The sequence below is a fragment of the Apostichopus japonicus genome, chromosome 10 (genome assembly GCF_037975245.1).
Source record: "Apostichopus japonicus isolate 1M-3 chromosome 10, ASM3797524v1, whole genome shotgun sequence".
In the NCBI taxonomy this organism is placed as follows: Eukaryota; Metazoa; Echinodermata; class Holothuroidea; order Aspidochirotida; family Stichopodidae; genus Apostichopus; species Apostichopus japonicus.
Window position 1 is genome coordinate 14,775,485 of NC_092570.1, and position 11,522 is coordinate 14,787,006.

The window sequence follows — 11,522 nt, forward strand, 5'->3', positions numbered from 1 at the left end:
CTTATGTGATCTTTATAAATATAGTACCACTTTATAAAGATGGAGTTTTCCAAACAAGGAATTAACACAGGTAAATATGTGATTGTCATTAGTTTACAATATGTATGATCCTTTACTTGTCAGTCTTTTAAGAAAAATGTTGAGAAACATGGATCATTGTGATTCTGCTCAAACTGGACACAACATCCTAACGATGTACCGGTCACAGTCTTGATATGAGAGGAGTGGCCAGCCATGGGGTTAAGATCATGGGTAGTATCTGATCTTTTGAAAGTAATGTTACCTAATCTAAACATGAAATAGTCACGAGACTCTAACCGTGATGTAAGGGCTTGAGAATGGCATTGTCGGTTTGAGAATGACATCGTTGGGATAGGTTTTAGTGCCCCTTGTTTCTCCTGGAATGACCAACCTTTCTTTTTCATATATCTCTCTCCTCTTTTCTACTAACTTGATATTTCTTTAGGATCTGTACACCCTAGAGCAGGTATTCGGAGGAACCTCTCTCTTCAACTCTCCCGAACGTACCGAGACCATCCTCCTCTACATGGTCCTACCGCTGTGTCTAAGGGTCGGCTGTGGAAGGAAAGGTTAGCACGAATATTAAAAGCAGATAGTCACAGTATCTAGCGCCCTCTACCGTCCCAGGTAGTCACAGTATCTAGCGCCCTCTACCGTCCAAGGTAGTCACAGTATCTAGTGCCCTCTACCGTCCTGATTCACTCACCCATCGAGCAGTAACGAATGTGGAACTCCCATTCGTAAAGTCACAGCCAGTTTAGTACTTTACTGTAATATTACACTTTGTGACGACAAACTTAAGCACTGTTCTCATAAGAAGATGAAGGTTACGCTAGGTCATGGCACTAGGCTAGGCCATGCTACTGGGGTCAAACATGGCACTAGGCTAGAATATGACATCAGGCTAGGCCATGGCACTGAGTTGGGCCAAGCTATGGCAATGGGCTATCTCACAGTGCTGGACTATGCCATGGCACTGGGTTTATAGTCTCGGCCATAACAATAGACTGGACCAAGGCACTAACCTGGGCCATGGCACTAAACTGGGCCACAGCACTAGGGGAAGAATGGGCACTGGGCTTGGTCATGACATTGTTCTAGATAAGCCATTGAAATAGGCTAGGCTAGACCGTGACACTTGGCTAGGCTAGGTATTGCTACTATCGATGCTATTACATAGTTTTGGCATTATTTTGAAGTTCTACCAATGACAATATCTGTTTACCTTCCTAACTAAACATCTGTCTTTGATTCCTTAGATTCTCCCAAGATTAGGCCATCTGACGTTTCATTTTCACTCACCATGGTCCTATATGCACTGCTGCCACCTCATAAGCAGGCCCGTCCGACAGGAGGATCCTCAAAGGGCCACGGACACTACTCTTCATTCCAGGACCTGCCAAGCCACACCAGCGTCTCGTTCCGTGACGGGTCAGGAACGGTACCAGACACCCTCTATGAGGCTGCATTTCTAGGTAAATGTGGACGTATATCATTTTGCCTGCAGATTGTTGAAATAATAATGACATTTTGATCCAAGCCTAATTTATCGTTTTGTTGCAAAAAGTGAGGTTTTTAAGTGATGAATTCTTTATTTTGCTGTAAAATGTTGAAACGATGATTCTCGTAGTGCGATTCATCATCTTGTGGCAATATTTTGAATATAGTGAAAGTGATCAATTTTGCTTCAAATTATTAAAACAAAATATTTATTTATTTGGTCAATATAGAGTGCAGGTCTTGTTTAGTTTTTCCTAACATCCCTGATGTCACCCTTGGCAAACCAGTTTTAACCAAAAGAGATGCCTCTTCACTCTTTGGCAATTTCCAATTTCCTGTAATGGGTTAATAATCTGTTTGGCCTTTATTAATTAGGAACTTTTCATACTCATTTCCTTTACAGTCTTCATTGAAATGCCAACTTCCACTCCTGTATCTGCCACTTCCCTTCTGAGCATATATATTTTAGTTGTTAATACACACAAGTCCTAGCAACGTTTTCTTTAGCTTATCACAAATGTGGCCCAGTTGTCCGACCAAGCAAAAAAAATTAAAAATATAGCATTTCCAGTATTCCTGGTATATTCAAAAGTAAAAAAAATAAAGCCTGTCCTTTTGGGGAAGTAAGATTACAAAGGTAACCCCCTACACTCTCATACCTTGGCAGCAACAGGACTGCTATGTTTATTTGTGTACTATTAACTCAAAAATTAATATTTATGAAACTTGGTGCAGGATAAGCTGTAAAACAGTGCACTGCTGTGTTTGGTTAATAATAACATGAATAGATGTAATTTAGGATGGGAAGGTTTTAGGATTGTGTAAACGTCTCAAACTACAAACTGATACAGAGACAACAGAAACAGAGTGACTAAAGTACCAGGTTGTTTTTGGATACTAATTTATTCACAGGTGGGAAAATTTGGAATAAGGAGAAATTTCCCTAGCCCTATTCCTTGTCCTTAAATGAATAAATCAAGTACAACTTCATACAGAAAATCTAGCTTCTTGATGCATTAAAAAAGAAACTGCTAAATCCAACAAATTAATGGCATGTGCCCACAATGATCACGTGATGAACAGTGGTAATATATGGGTGAAAACAGACCATCCATTGGGTGGTGTATAATGTCATTATACCCAGAATTGTATGACTAATAAGGATTTCTGGAAGGCTCATTAAGAGGGCTTAAAGATCTGCCGTATAGATCGCAACTCTAGCACGCTATCATGGTAAAGTTTCTTGAGATTACGTAATCGACCTGCCTTGGTCGTAAGATGACCTCTTTTACCAATTAGTCTGCAACGCCTGCCATATATTTTTTCTTGTATGAGAGTCTTTGTGTGAATGCTGTATGATTAACTACACTGTAGACATGATCATATTCCACACAGTGTTAACACAATGAGCCTAATGGTGTTAAGAAGCTATGCAGGCTAATTGTAGCGCCTGCGGTCGATTTACGACCAAGGCAGGTCGATTACTTAATAACAAATCTTTCCTAGCTATAGCGTGCAATAATTGGAGCCAATAAAGCAGATCTTTAAACTTGAAGGGGCTTGCCTATCAAATGCCAATATTACAGTTAGGTGAGGGGATGATGAAAGACAATGCTGAACCCTGTGTGCAGTGCGATGGAATGTGTTAAGCGTATTAAAGGATGAGTTTATAGCAACGTTACGTACTCAACCATTGTCAAGTCTAACAGGAATTTTTTACTTACGTTAATAAGATATCAAAGCAATGCTTTCTTAGTTGTCATCATTTATTCCGTTCCTCTCAATTTCACAGGTCTTAAGATCCTGATGGTATGCTTTAAAAGTCAGTTATCGAGAGAGTGGTTCAGAATGGCTGCCGTGATTAAAGAGGTTGGCTCAAAAATGCTAGGTATTTACACTTATTTTTTTTTAATTTAAAAAAAAGTTTGCTTTGTTTTTTAATACTACTACATGCTCTGAATTAGACCTTGCTCCTGAATACTTAAAAATTGGATGTTCATTTTTTTTTCTCTAGGTGGGATAGCGCTGTGGAGTTTTCTTGATTTTGTGATCACTGTGAAGTCACCTCTCTATGTGCTACTGAAGCCATTCATAGCGTTCAAGGTAAGAGCTGGTACTGGTAGAGTGAGGGGAATGGAAGTAAGCTACAAAGAGACTCATAAGATATGTTTGTCTTAAATGTTAAATGACATCTCCATTGCTTGTGTTAGAACACTCTTATATCGCTTCTTAGTGTGGAGGACTGAGAACTGTGTGTGTGTGTGTGTGTACATGTTTTGTAATCTGACTGAGGACTTCAAGAAAGGAATACCAATTAAGTCCTCAGATGTCATTCAAAATGAACAACCATGTCCTCAGAAGAATTAACCATGTCCTCAGAAGGATTAACCATGTCCTCAGAAGAATTAACCATGTCATCAGAAGCATTAACCATGTCCTCAGAAGATTCACACACATTAGGGTAGAATGGGTTGGAGCCCCTTTTGTCTCTGCAGATGAGATGAAGTACTTCATCATTGTCATCAGCTGCAGCCAGCAATAAGTGAGTGGACTACACTCTGTCAATGAACTAATTTACTGTCACGACATATAGCTTTTGCGGTAATGCGATGTTAACATCTCTTAACACTTGTAACATTTATCATTGAAATAAAGGATGAAGGAAATTTTAGGGCCATTAAGTGAGTATACACGTTTTGATTTTACGAATGACACACGTGGTACGGGTGCATATCACAAGAGCAGACCAGTCTGAGTAAGAGAGGGGTGGAGGAGGGGGAGTGGGGGGGGGGAGGAGGGATGGTCACTACCAATCGGTGGTATAGTGAAGTATAATGGAATACATAATTACTTTTATGCAAGATTGTTTATCAGGTTTGGAATTTTACCTTTTCATAGATGATAAAGATGATTTGCGAGACGGATGCAGAGGTGATGCTCCAGCAGTATGTCGGACAGAAACTCAGAGGTCTTCACATCTTCAGTCCAAAGAGTAGAGCTGACATCATGTTAGAGCTTGCCAAAGAACTACAGCATCACAGAGATAATATGTTTGTTCCACGAGGTAAGATTATTGGAAAGGACCAATGGTAATTCATATGCTTCTAGTAAAATGAATGAGAGAATCGGATGTTGATTAGAAAGCTGACCAGGATCATTATATGAGCAAAGACAATCTTGCTTACAACTGGATTCAAAGCAGTGAACTTACAAGAACTAGTAACTTGCCTTCTCCCTCCTACTCCCCCCCCCCCCTTCCCCCACCACTGGCCCATGTTTTCCAATACCGGAAAGAGAGAAATGCTATCAAAACAATATTCTTCTTCTTTCTCTGTAGATCATGTGAAATTCCAAGACGAGAGAGTTGCTCTAGCCGAGCAGCGGACCGGGATTCAGATGGAGGAGATGGAGGTGATCTCTCCCTTCCAGCAGAGGAGCTCCATGATTAGCCGTCTGACTAGAAAATGTAAGTATTCAAAACTGGTCAGTCAGATATAAGATACGTTGGATTGGTCTCCACTGAGTCTAGTGGGTTTGAGAACAAGAACTAGTTAAAGGTCATGGACAAGAAGTGACTGTTATTATTTAAGATCTGCAAAGTTTTGATAATTCTCTGCTATGATGCACCTTGTTGTGTATTGAGTGGTATATGGGTGGATACTGATCCCTACTATACAAACATGCATGGATTTGTCATCAGATCTGATGGACTGATGTCAGCTAGTACCGTTTGTTATTATTGAAACAGGTCAATGAATGTTCCTTTCCTTGGGTAGTTACAGTATCTTATGATTTACAGACCTTTCTTAATACCCAACCAGTCCTTGAAAGTGATGATGTATGCTAATACTGGTTGGTATGAATGTTGGTATAAAAACAGCTGGTCAATAATTGTTCCAGTGATTTAAATAGCTGTAGTCTTTTCAAAGTAATGAAAGAAAAATAAAAAAATAAAAAATGGAGGTTTCGTCGATTAAAGATTAGAATTCGTGGACATTTTTGACCTCCTATGGTAATATATCAATGTCCATTTTGTACTCCCCGATCTTAGCTAAATGTCAACTGTGTGCAAACAGAATCTGAATCTTGAGAGCACTCACGCCTTGTTCCAAAGTCCAGAAAATATTTATATCACAAACTGAGAGAATAATATTCTAGCAGGAGATTCCAGAATATAGATCGATGGATCGTTCAGAAAAGCGACAGACATTTAGCCGGACAGCCGAGAAAGGGTAGCCCGCTTTGGCAGAGAATTTAAAAACCCATTTTTTTTCTTTGTCCCGATTTTCTGTCGCGACAGCCACGATCATGTCAAGGAAGAGTTCGACCCGTAGAAGCTTCAACCGTCTGTCGAGTAGACGCAGCTCCCAGAGAAACTCCCAGGGCTCCAATTCTGCCGTCTCCGAGACACTGGAGGAGGAGAACTCTACGGCAACGGAGGACGCTACAGATCCACAGTCCAGCGTCCTGCAGCAGAGCGAGTCCAGCATCGCCGAGGCGGAGGCTGAGGACAAAGTGGACTTTGAATCGCCGGTCCGAGTCTGGCGCAAACAGACCACCAAGAGGATCAGTCGCAGCACCAGCTCCAGACGCCACCGGCCCGAACCGGGTCGCGGGAGGGGTCTCTCTCTGATGGAGTCAAAGAGCGACAGCGTCCTACCGAGTGAGTGGATTCTTCATTGTAGTCCCAAGAGTGTCGTTGTGTCCTTTTTTGAGAAAATAAGCAAAAATGTGCTCTGTAGAGAAAGTAATTTATGTGAGATAAAGATTTGTTTGTAGCAGAGATTGTTGGACTTTTTGAATGAATGAGGTGCGACTTCAAGAATGCAGTGAGCCAAGACCAGTTGTAAGATGAGGCAGGTGTTGGGGCAGGAAGATGGATTGATGACATCTATTTCATGAGGTGTACACATTCATTTCTCTATCGCAAATTATTCATCTAAAGGGGAAATTGCTAGAATGTTTCATCGTACAGATGAAACCACAGCCGTGTGTGACAATTTCCTAATGGACTATACCAATTTTATACCGTCCACCCATAACATACTTGATACAAAATGTACTGAAAGTATGAAGAGTTCAATAGGATGTTCATAAATGCTGCCTGTGAATGCTGCTCATACTGTCATTAAAAGTGCTTTGAAGCTGGATATGAGGTACAGTCTAGAATAAATTTTCCCAACTGACGAAAAAACATGCATATTAAAGAGCAGAATTGATGCAACCTTCTCTGGTCAACAGTAAAGTTGGCCTTTGGTTTCGGGAGAGTATATTTTGTTTTTATCCTGTCTGCTAAGTTGGTTAAACATTGTTGGTGGATGGTTTTTGCTCTGTTGACCAGACATAGTTTTAAAGAAATAATTTAGAAATGTTATAACAAAAGAGTTGTGTAAATATCAACACCTGACAATTTTGTGTATTGTTTTAATATGAGTCTCTGCCGCATGATTGGTTCCTTTGCATCAGTTCCTCCTCGGTGGATATATACTGTATACTAACACATGGTCTGCTCAATCCTAGGAAATTAACTAAGCCTAGTTTACAAATCAGCAGTGGTCATCATTTGTACGATAAAGAGCAATGACAGAATTGAATATCTTCTCAGATATTTGAAATGTAACATTACTTCATCTCACCGTACAGAAACTCTCTTAGAGAAAACAGACGACACTTCAGCGGAAGACTGTTCTACAGAGCAGAGTCACCTATTATCATCTACAAGGACCCAGGGCCCCACCAGCGATACTGATGAGGACCTAGAGAACCAGCAAGAGAGGGTCCACCTGCTGGAAATGGCTGAACCAGAGGCCACGCCCACCGAAGCTACAGCCTTAACTCATGACACCAGAGTGTAACCAGCCAGCCATCACCATCTACTGCTATGTCAAATAAGCAGTGTGAAAGAACATATGCTAACCAACAATTATAAAGACGAAATCATGTTAATCGTATATTATCAATATTATTATTATTATTTTGAGAATATGTAATATCATATTGCTTCAAGGGGAAGGATGGGAGGATCTTCACTAGTAACCTTTTGTAACTCTCTTCATGATGTCATTATGAAATTAAAAACATGGTTGTAACTATAAACTTAGACCCAGGACCGTCTGATGTTAAGAACTTTGAAACATGATATCAGACATTTTTAAATCCCACACAAAGTCAAAAGACAAAGCAAAGTGTCAAAAGACAAAGCATGTTGTCAAAAGACAAAGCAAGGTGTCAAAGGACAAAAGCAAGGTGTCAAAAGACAAAGCGAAGTGTCAAAAAACAAAGCAAGGTGTCAAAGGACAAAAGCTAGGTGTCAAAAGACAAAGCGAAGTGTCAAAAGACAAAGCAAGGTGTCAAAAGACAAAGCAAAGTGTCAAAAGACAAAGCAAGGTGTCAAAGGACAAAAGCAAGGTGTCAAAAGACAAAGCGAAGTGTCAAAAGACAGCAAGGTGTCAAAAGACAAAGCATGGTGTCAAATACAAAGCATGGTGTCAAAAGACAAAGCAAGGTGTCAAAAGACAAAGCAAGGTGTCAAAAGACAAAGCAAGGTGTTAACACCAAACTTTAAATCTAAAGCATTAGTAAACTTGTGATGTCTTTTTAAAGACTTGTTTTAGTCCTCCTACAGTATATTAAAGGTTATAAATAGCCCAAGGATCTCCTTAAGTGAAAATAATGGCTTTTAAAATGTTAGTATGTGGAAGCTGTTCATTTTTAATTTCTCTAATACAAACCTTTATTTGATAATATAAAGAGATTCAAATTGATAGAGTACAGTAACTAAATGTATTACTTTGTTTTCTTTTCAAATGATTATTATGCATCAAATCTTAATACAATATTAATAGTACTGCTCGTTTTATAATTTGAATAATGTTAAAAGTGATCAACTTTCTTTTTTTTTTTTTTTTTCTGTCTCGTGTGTGTGAACTGTATGGCTTGTTTGTATGCATCAAATGTAGGATTTGAAAATGACTGAAAATGGTTGAGAATATTATTGAAAAGGAATGTTAATTGAACTGGACCAAATGTACTAGTGGAAACATGCCAAAAGTGATAATTTTATATATATGGATGAGGGGGATGTGTACAGCTGCCATATTTATAAGAAAAGACAAATCTAATAAAATTAACATCAAAAATCTGCATTCTGCTTGGATATCAATGTTCTATGCCTACATTTTTGTTAAAGATATTTAGAAATACACAAAACGGTGTATTTCATTCATCAACTTTTAAAGCCACATTAGTACTTCAAGGCTATTATCTCTTTCTATTTTTGGCAATTTATACTTTTTGTTTTCTTGTTTTTTGCTTCTTGTTGATTTTTGCAGTTAATATTTGGCATTTCTTGAAAACGTTTCTAAAATGTGAAGCATGACAAAGAGGAAAATGTGTTTAAATCAGTAGTACGTGAATGGGCTAGTATTATCAAAATTGTTATTATTTTCCTTTGTCAACATATATTGGAAGAATTGTGACCTAATTAATTGTTGGTGATGGTGTTTTAGGAATAAATTTGTCGTTGATGACAAATATGTGCTTGTGTGCATGCATTTCCAAATTTGAACCTTGATATTTTGGAGCAACTTAATTGTGTTTTCCACCCTATATTGGCAATCAGTAGTATGAAATTTAGAATACAATTAGATCATGGAGTAATGTTAAAAAAAATTAGTGTTTTGCCATGCAGTGGTGACTACATCTCAATTTTCCTTGGACTAATGCCAAATCCCACTTCTGACACCATATAATCACATAAAATCCCTCTTCTGACACCATATCACACAAAATGCATGGTATCAGCAGCATGATTTTGCTTCAGTCAAGGTATAGAGAAGAACTGATTCTTTGTTTTGCAACCTGGTGCTGTATTTTGGGTGAAACTTGCTTCTTAATGGCATTTCTAAATGCTGAGTAATGTACAGGAATTACTCTTAATACAACAATGGTGCCGTAAACATACACCATTGAGCAGTGCTACCCAACATATATGACTAGCCAACCTTTAGGTGGTATCATGATGGGATCATTATTCGCTTGCCTATAATATATGTGTAACCTAAGTACCATAATTTTATACTTTAATATATCACTTTAATCATAGATGGTCTGTTTTTTTCGTTTATACCCTGAGAATTTTAAAGATATAAATATTATGGCAGTGCCAATTTAGGAGTGCATGGTGCTTAACTATTGCGGAGGGCTGAAAAATGAGTGTGCATGTTTGGTGGATATTGTATGACAGGTTTTCATTACACTCTGCTAAACCAAATACGTTTTTGTGTCTGTCTGCCTGATTTGTCTTTACTTGAAATGTAGTTACTATCTTTCAATCGTCTGCTTCATTGAAAACTACTTCAGGGACTAGTTTGTCTCTCTAGGTTTGCAGGAGATATTATGAAGTAAAAGAAACAAGTGGTTAGTATTCCATGTTTACATTGAGCAGTATCACAAGTAACACAAAAAGGGGGGGGGGGGTCGGGTTCTTTATGGACGTGGGATGGGATAGGGAAATTCTGATCTCCTTTCTAGGACTCGTAGATTTCTAGGGGTTCTCCTCACCCTGAATAAAGCAAGGGGGTGGGGGGGGCAGAGGGAGGGAGGGAGGGGTTAACCACCCGCAACTGACAGATGCAATATCCTAGTGTACAGTATATCAATGTATAACTTGTACCATACAACCTAAACAGTTGAAAATTATGCAACACTGCTCGCCGAGATAGTCAGTTCTCATTCGCAATCAAGCAACGATGTTAGCCTATACTAAAGTATGATTCTCATTGGACAATCCTTGCTATAGCGCTTCATACTGTATCTATTTCAGGGGCGTATCCAGGATTTTCTAACCCGGGGGGCGCAAAGTACTATCTAAGCGGAGCGCCACCATCTTGGCGATGTCTTAGCGTTTTTCTTCTGCTCCCTCCTTTTCTCCCTTTCTTCTTTTCTCTCTTTCTTTTCCCTTCCTTCCTCTCCTTTCCTCCTCTTTTTTTCCCTTCTTTTTTCTCTTTCTTCTCTTTTCTTTTTCTCTCCTCTTTTTCTTACCCGGGGGGCGCACGCCCCAACGCCTCTCCCTGGATACGCGCCTGAGAGTGTATGTTCAGCTGGCATTCACTAGCCAGCCATGTAGATGATGAAGGGGGCTAGTAGTCCCAATATTGTGATATTGAGCCTTATGTTGTGGGCGGAGGTCATATATTCGTTGAGTTCACCAGGGGTCAAATTGTGGAAACCATTGTTCATCACAATATTTTAACAAGGACAGATGTCATATTTAGTATTTTGATGTATCACATTTAGTAGAAGAAGCCAGTTGTCAGCCTCTGTCATTGTGAATTATTGTTTGTCACATCACACTGCTTTTCACTGTATTACTAAGATCAAAATGACATCTATATGATCACCGTTTTATCTTTGTAACCATAACTTTGAAACAGCTTTGAACGATGAAAGGATCTAATTGAAATGGAGTTATATTGTGAGAATTACCGTATACACACAGTCTCTATATAAATTACAAAGCCACTATCGTTTATGCTAAAGAATCGATTACAGTCCGCGAGACCGAAGGTCCGCGAGACCTTTTAATTTCGGTCTCGCGGACCTTCGGTCTCGCGGACCTTTTTTTATTTTCGGTCTCGCGGACCTTCGGTCTCGCGGACCTTCGGTCTCGTGGACTGTAATCGAATATGTATACAGGCAGTATGAACCCACCTGAAGTTAGCAGGATATTCTGCTAGCAGGATATTCTGTGTACAAAGTCAACGTGGAAATTTGGGAGTTGTAGCGTGTACAAAGTCAATGAGAAAACTTTTTTTGCCAGGGTGACCAGCGACATGTGACAAATAAACGCTAGATTTGCAACAATAAAACCCCAGAAAACACTAACTTGTGTACTGTTTCGAATAATTCGTAGCACTGATTCATATGATGGGTGGTCAAGTGTTTTAACGGTTTATCATGAAAACGTGTTAAAAGTGGTAACATTAGTATGTTTCTAAGAC

At 39.2% G+C, this 11,522-nt stretch overlaps 1 protein-coding gene across 5 annotated transcripts in view; it reads left to right on the forward strand.

The window, feature by feature from the left end:
• LOC139975284 (protein unc-80 homolog) overlaps positions 1-9,167 on the forward strand; it is a 76,509-nt gene extending 67,342 nt beyond the window's left edge. For 4 of the 5 annotated variants that reach the window (XM_071983069.1, XM_071983072.1, XM_071983074.1 and 1 more), the window contains 9 exons: positions 467-590; positions 1,281-1,496; positions 3,314-3,409; positions 3,536-3,624; positions 4,420-4,585; positions 4,859-4,987; positions 5,822-6,184; positions 7,165-7,929; positions 8,027-9,167. In XM_071983069.1, coding sequence (XP_071839170.1) covers positions 467-590; positions 1,281-1,496; positions 3,314-3,409; positions 3,536-3,624; positions 4,420-4,585; positions 4,859-4,987; positions 5,822-6,184; positions 7,165-7,376 — 1,395 coding nt within the window. In that variant the 3' untranslated portion in view covers positions 7,377-7,929; positions 8,027-9,167. The remainder of the gene's footprint in view (positions 1-466; positions 591-1,280; positions 1,497-3,313; positions 3,410-3,535; positions 3,625-4,419; positions 4,586-4,858; positions 4,988-5,821; positions 6,185-7,164; positions 7,930-8,026) is intronic. The other variant, XM_071983070.1, reaches the window with a different exon arrangement.
• The last annotated feature ends 2,355 nt before the right edge of the window (positions 9,168-11,522 follow it).